The sequence below is a fragment of the Amblyomma americanum genome, chromosome 2, assembly GCF_052857255.1.
Source record: "Amblyomma americanum isolate KBUSLIRL-KWMA chromosome 2, ASM5285725v1, whole genome shotgun sequence".
Taxonomy (NCBI): Eukaryota; Metazoa; Arthropoda; class Arachnida; order Ixodida; family Ixodidae; genus Amblyomma; species Amblyomma americanum.
In genome coordinates this window covers 6,797,763-6,816,643 of record NC_135498.1, presented here as the reverse complement: position 1 = coordinate 6,816,643, position 18,881 = coordinate 6,797,763, and the positions used below count along the sequence as shown (strand labels likewise).

The window sequence follows — 18,881 nt, the reverse complement described above, 5'->3', positions numbered from 1 at the left end:
ACTTCTACTTTGTAGTTCGTGCAATCTCATGTTGGATGGTCTGTGTGAATATGCAACAGTATGAAACCATAAAACAGTAATGTGGTCAAGCTTTGATTGGCTAAATAAAATAGTAACTTAACTGTGCAGTTAAGTCTGTGAAAAGTAAGGTTGCATGATGTGTGCTCTGTTGTTGCAAGCTGTATGGCAATAGACTTGCGCTAGCCAGTGTACAGTGATGCTTTCAGGTGCTTTGTACACAATTGTGTATACAGCAAACTCGCACAGCTTTTTCCGAGAGTGTGCTGCACCCAGCAGTGATTTTATCGTTTCAGTCAAATTAGGCATCCATTTTGTCACAAAAATGTTGGTTTCACAAAACAGAAAGCTGGGTAGCATATCGTTCCCCATTTTTAAGTGGACAGATTTTGCCGCCGGTGATAACAATTGTTTTTGCTCAGTGTTGAGCATAATGCGCATCTTTGAAACAGAGCGATTCCATAATCCGTCGGGTGCTTACTTGCCAAATTCTGGGATTTCAATACCAACCTGACTCTGTAAGAAATTTTGCACATCTTTGTAAAAACTTGCTGCTGATCATTCGCTCTGGAAAACTAACAAATTCCCTTTCTTGAGACCTGAATATACTGTTTAGGTGGAAAAATAATTTTTTCAATCAAAACAAAAAATGGCACCTGAAAGGGTTAAGATTTGTTAGCACAGGTATGTGTCTGAATGTGTTGGAGAAACACAGCTTGCTCATGATGAAGCACAAATGCACTGAAGACATGGAAATCTGTGAGTTTCTAGACTTTTTGTCAAGCATTGGAAATTCAACACAGGTCATACCCAGCTTTTGACCAAGTGCATTCATTACAGCATTCTTTCCCCTTCTTGTAACATGCTGTTACTGCTCTTCAGAAGCTCTCAGGTGGGCATCACTTCTTTCAGAAAGCTTGCCTCATCACTTGGATTCCCTCTTGTCACTTTGTGTTGGATCCTAGTAAAGCTAGGGCTACAGCAAAGTGGAAAACTACTACCCCCCCCCCCCCTCCCAGTTTTTTTTTTTAGCAGCATTTGTGAGAAACTTTGAAGCACATCGTTAAATATAGTCACCTGAATGCTGTCTTCTTTTTCTTTTTGTACTAGTCAGGCGATGTCGGAGAACTAGTTTTTTCACCTAGTTGCACAGGCACTGTCTTATGCCACCATTTGTTGCTGATGCTAATGTGTGCCGGCCTGCATTGATGGCTTCTGTGCGGTGCATCTGTTCTCCTCGTCACTTTCTCTTGTTGTCACGATGTCTACCGTGGCAGAAGCTTTGAGATTGCCACAGGGAACGAGGCACGTGCCAAGCCAAACGACACTTTTGAAGCGGGTGCCCCCTCCCGTATAACTGCACACGGCACTTAAGTGAATTGGAGGTCAGGCTCTCGTTTGCGGTTATATGGAGCAGTCTGCGCGGGGTCTGGCAGGGTCCTGAAGTGGGTTTAGGGCAACACGACGAGAGGGTATCAAAAAAGAAATTGCCGGGAGGGGGGTGCCAGTTGGAGTGGCAAGGGAGGCGGGGGACCTGGTCTTTTTTTAGCACTTCCTCCTTCTTCCCCTCTTCCTCCTCTCTGTTCGTTTGCACACGGCACATTCACCTCGCGGCTTCTTGCTGGGGCTTGTTTCTGTCTCGTCGGTGGTGCCTCAAAGAAGGGACTGTTTATGTAGCTGACAGCTGTTGCATTGCTTGGTCTAGGGCAGCAGAAGCCATGCAATGTTTTTTACACTAACTGCTCAAAGACGGTGGCATGAGTGGCATTTTTGGACTTCTTTTTACTTCTTCCTCGTCCTGTTCTTGGTTACTATGTCTGTTTGTTGCGAGAACTCTAAAGCCTTCCTGGTTGTCAAGTCTTGTAGGGAGAACAGTTTTTCGGCTTGAAGGCCTATTTTAAATGGAGTGATAGCTGTATGTATCCAGGCCTAGCAAGTTGCCTGCCTCAGAATGAAGGTGTTTATTACTGCAGATTCTTTTATTTATTTTTTTAGGGGCAACTTACGTGTCACCTTGTGTAACAAGATAAATCAATCATCATATGCCTGTTGCAGATGAGGCAGTGAATATGTAACACTAGTGCAAAAAAAAAGCGATAAATCCCTAAGATAAGCTGTTTGTTTAATAAAGTCTCGTGATGATGCAGCCGCTTCATGTTTTATTTGTCCTCTCTTTTTCGTCATGGAGGCTGGAGTTACCTTTTCCTTCATATTGTCTTACAGCAGTGGCATGACAGCATCCCTTTTACCTCAGCACCTCATTATTTTTTTGCATCAGAAATGTGAATTGATGTGGAAGGACAGCATTTGATGGGATTGGATGTTACTTGGAGCCCTGATATTTTGAGTCATCATTGAATCAATGCCAATACGAGGGAGCAGGCTGAAGGGTGCTGCTGTTTTTATCTGGGGACGACATTCGAACTGACATCAGCACTTAAGAGGTACACGCCAATCTGGGGCAGTAGAGCGTCGGCTGCAGCTGCTGCTTGTCAGAAGTGGCACAACAGGTTAAGGACGTTTCAATTTTATTATGCCAAATGGATGAATTGTTTTTGGTTTAACGCCAAGAGTTTTTTTTTTTTTTCCCCATGACGGTGCCAAGTAACACTGTGTAGCTAGAGCAAGTCATTTCCTGTGATATCTTATTTCTGCAAAGAAAAATTAAAGAAGTGAGCCCCATGCTGTTGTGAGATTGCAGTGCTTGCTGCAGGAGATGCAGCCATGGGTATGGGGGTGCCGGCATTTCTGTACAGGTGGGATTAGCCTTCAGGACTGCTTCGCCTGAGTCATTTAATTGAAGTGAGAGAGACATTGCCAACAATGTTCAGTCTCCTCAGGTTGTTACACGGTAGTGACTCACACTTGTTGCAAAGATGTGGGTGCACTAAAAGGAAATTATTCACACAATACAGCATGATTGATGCACAGAGGACAAGTACCAACACTATGGCCATTGCTTCATATCTTTGCCAAATGTAATTGAACAGGTTTTTTTCTTCAAAGGAAGAGAATAGGCGAAGGTATGCACATATCAAAGCTTGCTAGAGAAAGCCTGACTTGGGCATTGTGAAATGTGGCTGCTTTAATTCAGGAGAGTATGGAGGTGGTTCCCAATGAAAGCATATCAATGGAATCTGTTTTGCCCGTCATGCCGCATGCAGCCCGAAAACACCGCAGAGCCCAAAGTCCCCCAAGTCGGCAGCGCGCAGCTATGGCACTCCAACTCCAACTGCTTCATCTGCAACAAAGGAGCTGGATGACTTGATGGCATCACTTTCAGACTTCAATGTGAGTGTCTTGTGATATTCTCTTCACAAGCACGCAAGCATATCCAGCTGCGTGCAACAATGGTAGTTGCTTTTGCTGCACCACATTCATGAAGCATGAAACACTTAAGCCAAAAAGAAAAAAAAAATGTGGTATAATCACACATCCGATAAGAGAATTCCATGAAAGCATTTAGGTTTACTCTCAATGATAACTTTTACGATTCTGTTCTAATGAATGCTGTTATTCTAAGGCGAGGCTTCACACATTTTTTTTATTGCAACAGCGTGCCTTCTGGCATAAAGTATTATTTTCACAAAAAGATACACGCTAGATTCTCGCAAGAACTCTAGCAGGTTCCGGTCGTATGGCAGGCAAGCCTACGACAGAATTTTTCTGGAGGGTAAGGGTGGGCAGAGATGGGTGGGTGGTGCCTCTGGAGAGCGGAGATGGGGTGAGGAACTGGGTCAAGGGTGGCAGTAGGTGGGCATGTGAGCAGCCCTCTACCTATGAGGGTGGGGTGGGGAGGTAGCTGTTGGGTGGTGCCGTCACCGCCACAGAGGCTCTGGTTACTCAGTCCAGCGTTTCCTCAATGACAGTAGCACTGCTTCCATTGTAGAGAGTGGGAAGGCTCAGAATGATTTCTAGCTAGTGATTTGCTGAGTGGAAACTTGATGCATTTGGATCTTGAGCTATTAAGGAATGCAACTGCTAGAAGTGTGGCAGCAGTGTCAGATCAATGCAGCTAGGCTCACTTGTGCAAATCCATTTGGCACTAAGCACCTGTAGTTGATTTTAGCGGTGACTCTCAATTGAACCTGTGATTGAAAATGGGGGATAAAAGTTACGAACTTCCAAGATTTCACTACTTTTAGTTTCGCTATTGCATAAATGTGAGAAGCTGGGAGATTTTTGAGGAAAAAGATGATTGGAGCATGATTAAATTTAGCTAATTTTCTGAATGCCAAGTATGATAAAACTGGGTGCAAATATGCAGTCACATACAGTAAATAAAGAGCAGAATTAAAAACTCCTCTATCACCTGGCAATGCAGCATTATGACCACAAAAATTTTAGGCTGTTTTACAATAAGGGTTAGCTTTTTGTATTTTAGGCCTCCTGGATTAGTAGGCCTCCTGGATCTCTGGAAGCTGACAATTCAATCTTGCTTTAATAACTAGGTCAAAACAACCATTTCTCCAAGTATGTTAGCAATTCATGTAGTTCTGCTCGCAGAAATGGAAATTATTTGCGTATTTATACTCTGTATCGCAGGTGATGCTCACATGCAGCCTTCATTTCTGTTATTTACAACTTGTATTGCAGGAGAAACATAAAATGTTGAGAAAGCGTTGATTATTATTGTTCGTGCCAGGTGCCGATCTTTGTTAGGGAGCAAAGCTGAAATGTTTGGAAAGCCGAACGAAATCTCATAGCCAGCAACATTGCTTACTAACCTTGGTGCATGCATGATGATTACGTTGTCATTCCCTCTCCCAGTATAAGTGACCTCCCCCCATAAACCAAAAGAAAAAAGTGGAAAGGAGGGCGCCTTTTCTCACCTTTCAGGGCAGCGAGTCAGGTTTCTTTCACGCTGCTCGAACCCAAAACAAGCGCAGCTTTTCTTCCTCCCACCAATGCCCTGCCCGGCCAGTCACGGCGGGGGCCGCAGCTCAGGGCAGGGGCCGCTGCTTCTCTTGGCAGGTTGCCCTGGTTGTTTGCCTCTTCTTTTTATTGCTATGCCCGTGCCTTTTCTTCTTCTTCTAGTCTTCTTTCTTTGTTATTTCCTTATTTTTCTTTTTCTAACCCCCATTTTCCAAGATGGTGTTTATTAGGCCGAGAAAGCACGTGCTAAACCCCCTAGCAAAGCGGGGTGCCCCACATAGGTGGCGGCGATGTTGGTCTACTCTTGTCCCCATGTTGTAAAGATAGCTTGTTTTTTTTTTGTTGATTTCCTTCTTTTCTTCTGTTTTTGCAAGTCATGAGAATGAGCAACTACGTACTTGGTGCATTGATGATGTCATCTTCTGACATCACCTGTTTTTTAGCTCCCTCCCACTCGCTCAAACCCCGCCCCTCTCCGCTTCGAACGTTTCCAGTGCCTGCATTATCTCTTCTTCTTTTCTTTTTTTCTCTTCCTCCTCTCTCTCTTTTGGCCCTGCCATCCAACTGTGGGCGCTGCTTCTCCAGCTTTTTTTCTTTCCTTTTGCTTTTACTTTCTGGCAGCCCAGCCTAGTATGTGGGAGGGTGGAAAGGCACTCCCACCCGCCTCGCAAGGCATCTGCTGGCATCATAAACGCTTGGCTGTCCACTTGTGCCCTGAGAGCCCTGGTGGCTGGTGGCTCCCGGCTCTGTGTGCATGTGTGTTTGCGTGAACTGGTGCTGCGTATAAAGTGTGGTGTTTGGCCGGCCGTGGTTTTTGTCCATCTGAGAAAGAGGGCGTGCTCCGTGGTGTTCGTCGGCAGGTGTGTTGTGCATTTCTTCCTCCTGGATACATGTGCCTTGTGAGAGGAGAGTGGATGTTAGAAAGATAAGTGGGCCAGTTGAAGGGTTGCGGTATTTTGCTGGTCTATGAGAAAGAAGGAGGTGGGCCTTGTGAAGTTTTCTGATGTGCCATGTGCCAGTGTACTGTGACAGGACTGTTGCTTTTATGGAAGCTCTTGCTTAGAACTTCAGTGTTGTTTTCAAATGAGAGCACTCTTGCTTGTATATCTAGGGGTGGTTCCTCTTGAGTAAGTAAAAACCTTGCATCTGATCACTAGTGCGCTCCTGAATGTAAATTATCTTTAAATACTCTGGTGAACACCTTTCAACGCTCAGCTTGAAATAAAAGAATCCAAAATAGTGCACAGGCGATAAAGCACTGCAGATACATATGAGAACAGGTTACAAAGTATTTTTTCAGAACTACCAAGGCCATATAACGAATACTAACACATTTACAGTCAACCTCTGAAATGATGACAACACTTTTAGGTGACAGTGGTTTACTGTGAACCAAGCTATTGTAGCTATAAAGTTTGAACTGGCATGCATATACCTGTTGGGATGCAACTTTGCTTTTGCTCATTAAAAGCTGTTAGTTTTATTGTGTGATCACTGCCATAGCATTGGTTACTGTTTGTAGCATTTTAAATATTGGTACTTTTGGAGATTAATCTTTCGTGGCTCCCTTTTTTGAAATGGGTTCATAGTGATTTCGATTTCATCCCTGAATGAGCCGCCATTCACTGTTTAGTGACATCGGAGTGGATATTAAAGATGAAGAAAGTGGTCATATCCTCCACTTACTTAGGCACTATTTTGTGGCTGCAGATGCTGCATCCTGTGATGTTGAGGTAATTACACAAAACTCTTTGTATTAACCAAGCTACATACTAGATATGGTGCATAATGCAAGGATAATTTTATTTTTTTTTTTTCACTTTTCCATCTCTGAAAGTTAAGGAAGTCTTGGCTGTTAGCTTTCTTTTAGATATTGCCTACTGTGAATGCCCATGTAACTGAATGCATGTTCTGCTGCTAAGCCATTTAGGCAGGACAGGACAACCAGTGTGAGCTGACATGTCGCATAGCATTGGCGGGGACCACTTAAAAGGTGCATGGGATACAGTGCAACATCTCTGTGAAGTTTGCTATGTGAATGCACATACAGTCGCGAGCTTGCAGCCTAAGTTTTCTTAAGCTTTTGTTGCGTTGCTAAGCATAATTTCAGCACTATGGTCATGTTAGCATGAGCTTTTAAGATTTTAAAGAAAGTGGAAAGCACTAGTTTCACCTGACCTATATACTCTCTTGGCAGAAGGGCACACGAAGCACAGATCAGGCTTCGCTTCGAGGCTAATTAGCTTTCACAATGCAGCTGTCATTAGTTCCGAGCTACACGAATGACCACCCATGTCGTACAGAGAAGCTATGTTGATTGCCTAAGAGCTGCGATGTCTTTGATTCTGTGCATGCCTACATTCAGCAGTCTGGATCCGTCTATCAGTGGTTTGGGTCTGTCCGTCAACAACTTTACAGAATCCCTTTGCATATTTGCTTGCTCGCTCATTTCCATTTGGCTCATCCACACCTAAGTTGCACAGAGAGATTCCTGCTAGCTGCCGTTCTCAGATGCATTTGGCATGACATGGTGCATACAACGGAACCAAGGATGTGTTGTTTGGGAGACTGGCGAACGAAGTGAGTCCAGCCAGTTGACAGTACCAGTGCTACCATCTGCATGCATAGAGCAGGACAAGTACCATGGAGAGTAGCAGTGCGGTTGCTCATTTTATCAGTTTCCAGCCTATGATAACAGAAGTCCCAGCAGCTAGCCGAGCTTACTTTTTCATTGTGGCGTTTTGAGATGAAAGCTGTTCCTGTATCTGTTAGATGAACCTGATAAGTGAGAATTTCACTTGTGCCACCTATTTGTAATACTTGGGGTCAAGCAAGTCTGCAAAGAAATTTTTCAGTGCTGTTGGAAGAAGGGTGTACACTAATGTATACTTCATGATCAGCTTCTTTGCTAAGAGCTGTCCCTATACTAGTCATGGCAACACATTGGAATGGTAGATGTTGGCTGAAAACTGCTGCAAGCAGTCAGTTGTTCAGACCATAGCAGCCATAACAACACCTTGTTTTCACCTGTTCCCTTGTGCAGCTGAACGGTCCGCAGGTGCAGTCGCCCATCCAGCCCCAGCAGCGACAGCAGCTGCAGAGCTCACCCACTCCCGTGAGTGACCCGGCATACGCCAAGCCTCACCGACTGAACAGCCGGGCCAACCAGGCGCCCACCGGCAACAAGCTGGATTCCATGTTGGGAACCCTGCAGTCAGACCTCACCAAGCAGGGGGTCAGCACAACTGCCAAGGGCCACTGCGCCGCATGTTCCAAGCCCATCGTTGGGCAGGTATGAATGCAAGTGAAGTCATTTTTCTCTTCCTCTTTCGAAGCCAGTAGGGTAGCAGTAATGAATTGCTGTTGGGCTAATTAATACACTTTGCCCAAAAACAGCTTGAAAAGCTGTCCTGTAGAAACAGTGCTTCTAGCATTTCACACTCCAGGCGCAGGCCTGTTGGCGCCCTGTCATAGCAGGTGTTGATAGGAGCACAGGTGAGATTTTGGTGTTTTGCATAAAAGCAATGGCCATTCATTGGTGGCAAAGAAATCACTTGGCATAGTTCCCCAAATTCTTAAGGGGCGTTGCTTTTACCTGGCTTTTCAAACTCTGATCTCTATAAAACAAGATACGTGGTTACAAGAGACACTTGGTTATAAGAGACTTTTGAAAGTGGTTTGGTTGGTTTTCCTATGTTCACCATGTTAACAACGTCACATACAAAAGACATGGTTACAAGAGACACTCGGTTACTAAGGACAACTTTTTTAGGTCCCTAGGGCAAATTCTTCACTATTTAGAAGAGACACAACCCAGATAAGCTCGCCCAATGTGGCCGAGGTCATAAAAACTCATAAGCGCTGCACTTTTCATTCCCTTGGCTCGAGTCAGTTCCGTTCCTCAGCTGGATGTTACGCATCGCATGGTTGCGATTATTGTCTCACGCCACCAAAATTTCCGTCATTCTGTTTTTATAATTGCAGTCGCGCTCCTGCATGGACTGTTGAGTTGAATTTACTTTGGGTTGGATTTCAGTCCCAGCTTCCGCGGTGCCGGCCACCTTGTACGCCGGTAGTCAGACTGATTGAACTCCGGAGCTGTCGCTATGTTTACATGGGACAGGTCTGTTCGACAATTTATTCGCTATAGTTTCACATTTGACACAAACTCAGATGTCTAAAAATCATGTTGAAGTGAAGTCATGTGAAGTCACATTAACAATTTCCTGGTAATGTGTGTGAATGTGTTTAAGTGCACTTATGTCCTGATGTGCAATAAACTGTTCTAGCCCGACTCCTCAATATTTTTAGAAATTTTGTTTACAAGAGACATCTTTCTCAGGTCCCTTGAGTGTCGCTTGTAGTGAGGTTTTACTGTAGTTGTATTCAATTCAGAGCTGGTTCACGGCACCAATCCTGAAAAACTGTTGCTGGTGCCAGCATGGTGCAGAACCAGTTCCGTGGTGCAGGTGCAGCACATCAGCAGCGCTACACCTCATAGGTGCGACAATTTTCAACCGAGCACGTGCAGGCAGGTCTTGTCGTCTGCTCGCCCCGCGTGTATTTTTTGTGTGCGGTTGGTTTCGTGCTCAACGAGACTTGAGTCGGCCATGTACTTGGCCATGGTTGACGATGACGACATTGTATAGTTCCTCGTTATGCAGTAGTTCTACTCTTCCGACAGTAATATGGGGAAACCGACTCTGTGCTGTCTTTTGCAACAACTCGCTTCTTTGAACCAGCTGCAGTTGAATTCCAAAGTACTATAAAAGCGCGGTGGCAAACTACTTCAATCTCGAATTCCCGAGGCCCTTCAGAACTCTCTAAAGAGACGTTTGAAGAACTTTCTGGGCGCTTCAAGGCCTCCGCATATTTTCCCGACACCTAGGAGACAGCGCCCACAAGTTGCCGTCAAGAACCCGGCCGCCTCACTCATTTAGCTCTTTATAAGCAGTGATTAAAAAAAAACTGCCCTTTGTCAGTACCGAGAGCTTCCTCGCTGCATTGCGCGAGCCCCAGCATCCCCATAGCCGCAGCGGCGAACCAGCAGCAAGAGTTAATGGAATAGAAAAGGCAACTACCTCGGCTTATGCCACAAACCACATGGTTTTAAGCTCATGCGCTTTTTTTCTCTTCAAGTAGGCATACTCTATCGCCAGTTAACCTTTTAATGACTATTGGGTGAGACAATACATCCATGTTAATTAGCGTGTCACCTGATTTGTATGCTGGAGATTGTGTAAAAATTACTGAGTTATACATTCTTCAGAGGATTCAGTTGGGCGTATTATCTCCAATTTTTTTTTTAAAGTTTTCTGCGGCTGAAGTTAATACATGGGAAGCATAGCCGGCAGCTGCAAGTAGATCAAGCTAAACAGCTAGCTGCTATCCAGCAGCACATAAAATGTGCTACTTTACTGGGAGTAACCACAGCACAAAGTTACTAGCCGCGGCTGACAACGAGCATGAAAAGACAGAATTAAACTGAGCAAATGACGCGCTACATGACGTCGAAAGGCAAAATTAATTTACTGCGTGCTCGTTGCGGCAACCCGCAATTCTTTTGGCACCAACAGCCAGCACCATCTCTAGGTGGGCGGCGGAAGTCCAATCCTCATACTCGCCACTTGCGCTCCACAGTGCGACGGCCTCGTTCACACGTGGCCCATTCTGACACCGTGACTCTGACGTACTACTTTTCACAAGACATGGCTGTAGTGCGGGGAAACCAACCTAGCTGGCGCTTGGCATGCTGCTGTTGTGCATGGATCTTGTGCAGAAAAGCCAACCTGACTGGCACTTTTTTTTTTTTTTGGTGATTGTAATCGCCGCGAGCACAATCGAGACAGTGCTAAAACAGCAGAAAATGTCTCCCCTTTTCTCTAGTAAAGATCACTTTAGTTGCTGTCTCTTCAGTGACTAAATTGCACTGTCCTTGCGTGCATTTTTAACAAAGTTTTATATTACAAATTTCGGCTATATCAAACTATTTTACGATTTCGTAGCTGTTCGTTGTAATGAAGTTGAGGCTGTATGTGCTTTCTCGGGACTCCAATCTCTCAATCAAGCTGAACTTAGTATTCCCCTTTAGTGTACCCTTAGGTCAAATGGTGCATTTTGGTGTTAAAATCAGGTACAGCCAGGAAATGAGCAAGATATAAGTGAAGTAGTTATAAGAGTAGAATACACAGGTCTGTCTTCGGGTAGGGTCCCTCATTGGCAAAGGTTGCTGTTTGCAGCCACTAAAGGGAGGTACGAACCGCTTTAGGGATGCGATAATACCGATAGCAATCGAGGCATTGCCAGCTACTGGTGGTAGGTTTCCATCCCTGTTTTCGACCCTCGATGGAGTTGTAAGAATGCAGCGATGAAGGCACTGCAGCATATGTGCTCGCAGAACCTACATTTGTCGTCTGTGCTTCCTACATGTGGAGATCCGTTTGGGCAGGTGATGCACACTGCGTGACCGGGTGAGCCAGCAGGGCATACCTTGTGTCTGGTATTAAATACTTCTCAATTCACTGTCCTTGGTTGATCACCAGTTGTGTGCAGTAGTATCGCTTTCAAAGCTGCCCCTGCTGTGCACTTACCCTGCTTCTGCTTCCACTTAATATGCTTTTCCCAGCCGCCATACACGCACTGACTGAACTAGTAGGTTGTCGGGGCATGCTTGGCCAGCGGATAACTGCAATTCCAATGCTGCTATTTTTATTGCTTTTTGGAGAGTGGACACTTTCTGAAAGGGTATCACTGGAGCTGGGAGCCACTCTCCAGTAATTGCGCTGGCAGATAGTGTGAGTTTTCTGACCAGGGGGGCGAGTTCAAAGCATCTCCTTGTTCAATGTAACTGGGTGGTGTGGCCATGGTTGTTTGTTTTATACGAGATGCAGTGCCATAGCCCTAATTAAGAATTACATATTTTGACTGTAGCTCCACCCTCGTTCGTAATAAGCACGCATTCGTTATAGCTGCTGCCATTATAAGTGGGCTCAGCTGTATTCTTTAACTGTGACTTTGGCCAAATTCATGCAATATTGAGAGAACAAAAATTAAGTCGTTTACAGTATCTAGCTACAGTTTCACTGTGCTTACCTGCTGTGAATTGGCAAGTTGTAGACTGTAGTTTCCATTTGCAATATTTTTTTTAAGGTTGTGACTGCCCTGGGCCGGACATGGCACCCTGAGCACTTCACATGTGCCCACTGCAACCAGGAGCTGGGCACCAAGAATTTCTTTGAGCGGGACAATGAGCCATACTGTGAGACGGACTACCACAACATCTTCTCCCCTCGGTGTGCCTACTGCAATGGCCCCATCCTGGATGTAAGTGTGCACTTGATTCAGCGGCACTGATGCATAACAGGAGCTTCATGGCTTCCAGTTCAGAGCTGCTGGTCCAACAAGCAGGACGCCATGTTGTTGGTTTCATTTTGCACGTGTTCTGCACTACATTGTGATCACAAGTGCAGCATGGCATAGGCTGAAGGAAACAAGTGACCATGTTTACCTAGCAGTTTTTATTGTATTGTATCCATGCTATTTCCCCCTGACGAGTGAACTGTAATTATGACTGTCTTTTCTTGCCTTACAATACTATAACCGCATGTGCATTTTGTTCTTATTAGTTCATAGAATTTGATTTGTCGTTGTTTCATGCCTTAAATCACGATAATATTATGTTCTATCCATCAAGTTTTATGTTCTATTCTATGTTCTGCCTATTAATTTACGCCGTATATCACAAAATTTTATGTTGTATCCTGTCTAGAAAAATGAAATTTATTTATCAGGGTGTACTGTGAGCTGTACTGTGTATTGCGCCTTTTTTTTTTTTGCGTATAACCATTGCCGCTGTACCGTTGCCAAGTGCATGGGGGCCTGCGTCTCTGTCAAGCTGTCGTTTGTGACAGCTTTTACTGCCGGCCTCCAGTATCAATCGTGTACCCTACAACACAAATAAAGAAATTATTATTATTATTATTATTATTATTATTATTATTATTATTATCATTATTATTATTATTATTATTATTATTATTATTATTATTATTATTATTATTATGAAAAGGTTCTGAGAATGTTGAACGCTTGTAAATTGCATGCACAGTGAACGTACAGCTAAGACAGTTACCTGGAGAAATGGGCGACAGTTCTACCTGCAGAGGCAGAAGTCATGCTTTTGAGAACACATTCCTATGGGGCTGAATTCTTCTGTGAAAGAATATGTACGATGGTGTTCATGCCCACCAGTTGTCCAGAGCCAAAGATGAGAAATGGTACTCCTCACATGCTTTCAGTAGGCAGTGCTTTTATGGTAGCGCCAGTAGGCTGGCAGTATTTGTTTCTGTACTTCTAACGCACTATCTCGCGATGGGTTGATAAGAAAATGAATGTCAGGGTGTACTTGAGGTCAGCAGAAACAGCTCTCTGATTTCCTATTTGTGTGTACAAGCTTTTAACATCAGGGGTGTTTGTTGGAGAAAAACACAAGTATTATTTTTTACTCATTGTAGATATCTAAATATGCAGATGCAACGCTGCCTCTCTTGATGCATGCATCTGGTGAGCGGAATGTCTGGAATGTTCCATGTCAAGCCAAGGCCCGAAATTTCAGACCAGTGCTGACACAGTGCAAGCATATACCGTATGAAGTCGTGTAAGGGCCACAATTTTTTTATTTGGGTGTTAATTTTGTAGGGCGGCCCATAAGTGAATTTAAAAAAAAAAGCATATACATAGCTGTATTTTTTTTCTCAATTCTCTAGTCCAAAACGGGGTGTGGCTCATACACGGGTGCGACCCTTACACGAGATTATATTATAGATATTCCTTGCTGGCTTTGTTGGCTGCTGGAGCCACCGTCATGCATGCCCATATATGTCCTCCTCTCATGCAGAAATGTGTGACCGCCCTGGACAAGACATGGCACCCGGAGCACTTCTTCTGTGCCCACTGTGGCACCCAGTTTGGCGAAGGAGGCTTCCACGAAAAGGATGGCAAGCCCTACTGCCGTGATGACTACTTTGAGCTTTTTGCACCCAAGTGTGGTGGCTGCAACCGACCCATCACAGAGAACTACATCTCAGCCCTGAATGGCCAGTGGCACCCAGAGTGCTTTGTCTGCCGTGTAAGCACAGCGTGTGACCCTTGCAATATTAATGCATGAAATGCTTGAAATAAAGCTCCTACACAGTTAAAGGAGCATATACTGTGGAGCTGAAATTAACTTTGCAGTGACACGAAAATCTGCATGCCCCTAAAGTCATCTGAACAAGGACAGAAAAAAACATTTTTCCAAGCAATAGAGCGAAACTAGCTACTTGTAAGGTCAGAAAATCACCGAGTCATAAAGCAGTTCAGGCGAGAGGTTCTTGGGTTGATGTGCAAGCCTCCCAGGTACTGACGTGGCGTTTAAAAAATTTTCTTTGCCCAAGTTACTGGAGCTCCTGTGATCTGTAATCAAGTTTCTGTAAACAGTGCTTGCTTAGAGTACTACTCTGGCTCTGCTCTGAAAGGCCAAGCTGCAGGACAGGGCAGCAGTACTCATCCATGATGTAGACATATGGCTCCAAAGGCAGGGGCTTGTTGCTTACTTTAAGAACGAGACTACGGTGATGTAAAAATCAGTATTTACCACAGATCAAGAGGATGCAGGAATGGAAACTGGTTTCGACATGATGTAGCAGTGAAGCATATTGAAGCCCCATTTGGTTTAGAAAGGCATCCATCTCATTTGTCTTCTTTTTTTTTGTGCAGTGCAGTGCAAAGTGCACCAACAAAGAATGCTTTTGTGTATATGCAAACAATTCAAAGCTCAGTCAGCAACAGCCACAGGTGCTTTGCTTTCTCTCCTGCAATGAAGCGTTGCACAGGGAGCTTGCATTTCATGGCACCAGATGAGAGTGCCAGTGTGTGCATCTGTTTGGGCTTGTATAGGCACAAAAGTTCTCCTGTATATTGAGATTTATGCTTAATTGTAAATACCTGAGAACTTACAGCTGTGTGGGCCCGCATGCAGGATTGCCGGCAACCGTTCAATGGCGGCAGCTTCTATGACCACGAGGGCCAGCCCTTCTGCGAAACTCACTACCACGCCAAGCGAGGGTCCCTCTGTGCTGGCTGCCACAAGCCCATCACAGGCCGCTGTATCACAGCCATGTTCCGCAAATACCACCCAGAGCACTTCGTCTGTGCCTTCTGCCTGGGCCAGCTGAACAAGGGCACCTTCAAGGAGCAGAACGACAAGCCCTACTGCCATGCCTGCTTTGAAAAGCTCTTTGGTTGAAGGGCGCCATGTTGTTGCCGTTTTATCTGTGCCGTCTTCATTTCTGCACTAGTGCACGCACTAAAGGCGGTTGGACTGGTGTCGCTGCTGCTGCCGCTAATGCTTCCAGGGTACTTTTATCTGACCAGTTGCAAGCCCACTCGCATGCTTCTGATCTCAAGGAGCTACATGCCCAAATTTTTTTAGGCCTGCAGATGTTGCGCCATCTGTAGGCTGACAGATAAACGAAATACTTATAATTTGCTGAGAACCAGCATCAGTTAATGCCAGAGCTCCAGTTTATTGCTCCTAAGAAGAATGAGTGCGCACTAGTTCGTGAGAAAAAAACATTCACAGGGGAAGGCCAGAGTTCAAAGTGTAGCATCTCGACTGGTACGATCAAGGACCCCAATGTCTCTTGCTTGTTGGCATGCTACAAGTGAAACCCAAAGCATGATTTTAACTTCCAGGACTTTACTGGGCCTGAAGATAAAGAAAAATTTTCTAATCTGTTGTGGCTGTAGCGGGTCAGAATATTTCAACTTGAATGTAAGGTGTCCTTGAAAAGTTCGTTGTCTTCCAAGTTTGCCCGGACCTTTCACCGAGAGTGAATGTTCCTATGACCTCCATCTTCTGCTGCAAGCTTTGTAAGCAAAAGCATGAAAAATCTTTTACTCAGTTTGGTCCTGCTATGCATTGCAATGGTTATGGCCAGTCAAATTTATGGAAGGAGATAATCTGAGCACATTTGAATGACAATCCTGGGCAGCATGTTCAAAACTTTATAATGCTCTTCTGCAGCCCATTCTTGTTGAAATGCCCAATATGCTCTGCACAGTTTTGCGACACGTATATTCTGTTGCATTGAAGTTGTGTGCAATGCAGTTTGGAAAGTTTCACCTGTAGTGTACGACGGTAGCAGTGGCTTCAGTTGCAGTAAGCGGTCTTGTACTACTGCACTGTGTAACTTTTCCCCCCAGAAACGTCGTTTTTATTAGCATGTGTTTTATTACCACTCCAGTTCAAGCTATCGGGTAACTAATGAGTTGTTTGCAGCCTTCTTTTCCTTTACCCTAGATGGTGCGCATGGCTGCTTTGCAACAAATGAGCAGAACCAGTGTGGCATTGTGGTCACTTTTGGGGACTGCTCACCCACAACGACTGCTCGGGCTTCTGCCTGCGTCAGTGCTGGTACACCTACTTGGCGACTTGCACCTTATCTATCTGCAAGCCTAACTCATCTTTACTCTTTGGGGGTCCTTCTTTTTGATTTGACTGCTCACGGCAAAATATTTAACTGCATTGCAGATGCAAGCAGTGACCAGTCACAAGCAGAGCTTTACAACATTTAACCACTGCAACACTTCAAGCAGGGCAGTAGAAGAAACATCATTTGTTGCAAAGCAGCTGTCATGCAGGAGGGCCTGCTTTTATTGTAGCTTTCTTTTATGGTGGACATTAAGGGGAGTTCTGTTAAGTTGTGCCACATGTTAGTTTGGTGGCCTTGAGAGTTTCTTTGATAGTGCATTGTGGCTGAATGTATTTCTCGGCAGAGCTTGCAATCATTCTTTTGTTGGCATTTTAAATGTGGCAGTGTTTGTTCTTTTTCAATGTATACGCATGTACCGCATTACTTGTCTGTATCTTGGCTGTGAGCTTGCAGCTGTGAGCTTTCCGCTTTGATTCGTCATTCATAGGTATTGTTTAATTCCACAGGAGCCTTTCAGCAATGTGCTTTTAACTTCTGTAGTTTACATTGCGTTTTCTCTTCGCAGTGCCATCGGCAAGGTGAATGAATGAAAGGAACAGTTTTCTGCATGATATGAACAGAGCAGCCTCACTGCTTTGGGAGACGGGAGGAATGAGCGAGTAATCTGTGCTATGAGAGATGTCAGCCTTCGTTTTTATAGGAAATGTGCTTTTGAAGGATTGCAAAACTGGCACCAATTATAGAACGGCCATGCCAAAGTGACAAGGGCTGTGACTTCTGATAAGTAGAAATGCTTACAGCCTATTGATATTGTGCACTGAACCTGGCTGACACCGCACGGTACTGCCTTGTAGGAAGAAGTTCACAGTTTTGTAAATGCACTGTTTTCTGATAATAGGTAACAGCATTAACTGGAAGTGTCATTTTCCTGGAAAGCATGCTCGGAAAAAAAAAAAAAAATTGAAATGGGCAGTGTGAAGCGCTGTTAGCAATTTTGGCATTCTGAATAGTGACAGCACATTTTTGAACATTTTTTATTTCACTTGACAACAGACTGCACTGTCTTTGTACTGTGGCATATATATATTATATATATATGTGGTAGGTGTAGGTAGTATTGTAACACGCTGTGCCAACGAACTGTACTCTTCCATCAACGTTCTACTGCTCATGTTTCTGTCTCAACGAAAACACGCTGCTTTTTTTTTTACTTCAGTGTTGCCGAAGGCTCGTATACTGACTGTTGAAACAGCACAGCACTTCTTAATTATTGTTGGTTGTTGGCTGGTACCTGACTCTCCCTTTTTTATTGTTTTAGAATCGATCATTTTGATATAGTTTTCTCTTGTCGATCCTCACCTTACTAAGGTTGTGGTCTCTGTTGGATGTGAATTAGCCCTGTTTCTGGGTTTCACTTCACCGTAGACAACGTGAAGTGAGCATTTCTTTAGCTTGGTAATCCTTTTTGGCAGCCACACATATATAGAGGATATTTTACGAGTTTTGGCAACTGCATTATTTTCTCTCGCACCTGAGGTGGTGAAGTGATATCTTAAATGTGGGTTTCTGGTTTGTTTCTTTTTTTACAAACACACACACACGTCTACTGCAGTACAATTTTGGAACTTAAGTGGGTTACATTGTTTCACTTAATTTCAGCATTCTTGATTAATCCCTTTTAGATTGAGCATTCTGCCTATTTGCGCGCCTTCCTCCATTACACAAAGTCGTTCATAGATGTAGGAGTTGCTAAGTCATGTTGATGTTGTGTTGCCTGTGTGCGCACCTTCCAGTGAGGACTCAGCAGTGTGCACATTTCTTGTGACGCTAAGAACATTGTGTGCAATTTTTAGTGCCGTGAGTAGCACCCTACGCATTCTTTTGCAAGGAGCTGCTACCACTTTTTAAATTGTGGCTGTAATATCAAAGCATAACAAAGAAATTCTTTGTTTGTTAGTGCCGCTGTGTCCCTCTTATCCTTCACAGCAAATTGGGTGCTTCTGGCCTTTTTCTTGGGTTCCTTTATCCTTGGTGTTTTTAAAAGCACCCACGAGACCCGCAAATGCACATCGCAGTGTCCCGCACATTCTGGACAACACTTCAAGTACACACAAGAAAGCAAGAAACATAAGTTTGCACTGAGCGGCTAAGATTTCACTTTGCAACCCCTCGCTTCCCGGGCCAACTTCTAACCAAGTGAGTTAAGAGTTTCCAGATACATGATACTTCGGCAAAAAAACATAGCAGGCAGTATTTGTTGTGAAGATGCCACAGATGTATCCATCATTGCCATCCCTGTAGGTGTCAAGCAGCCAAGTGAAAAAGGCAGGCTGACTTCACCAGTGCAGAATATTAGTGAGTCATTAGGTCACCAATATGCTTAATCTGCAACTGAAATTGCCCCCAATTTTTCTGCCAATCCAATGTAGGAGGTCTGTGTGCCTGGCCGAACCAAGAAAAGCTAATATGTGCCGCGTAGGCATCATTTTGGAAGCAGGCATGGATGTGACTTAG

The 18,881-nt window shown here is 44.4% G+C and overlaps 1 protein-coding gene across 4 annotated transcripts in view; it reads left to right on the top strand.

Moving 5' to 3' along the window:
* The window catches only part of Pax (paxillin), a 66,583-nt gene extending 48,260 nt beyond the window's left edge, over positions 1-18,323 (top strand). For all 4 annotated transcript variants that reach the window (XM_077652926.1, XM_077652925.1, XM_077652927.1 and 1 more), the window contains exons 5-9: positions 3,183-3,309; positions 7,937-8,185; positions 12,043-12,216; positions 13,790-14,020; positions 14,912-18,323. In XM_077652926.1, coding sequence (XP_077509052.1) covers positions 3,183-3,309; positions 7,937-8,185; positions 12,043-12,216; positions 13,790-14,020; positions 14,912-15,178 — 1,048 coding nt within the window. In that variant the 3' untranslated portion in view covers positions 15,179-18,323. The remainder of the gene's footprint in view (positions 1-3,182; positions 3,310-7,936; positions 8,186-12,042; positions 12,217-13,789; positions 14,021-14,911) is intronic.
* Positions 18,324-18,881: the final 558 nt, after the last annotated feature.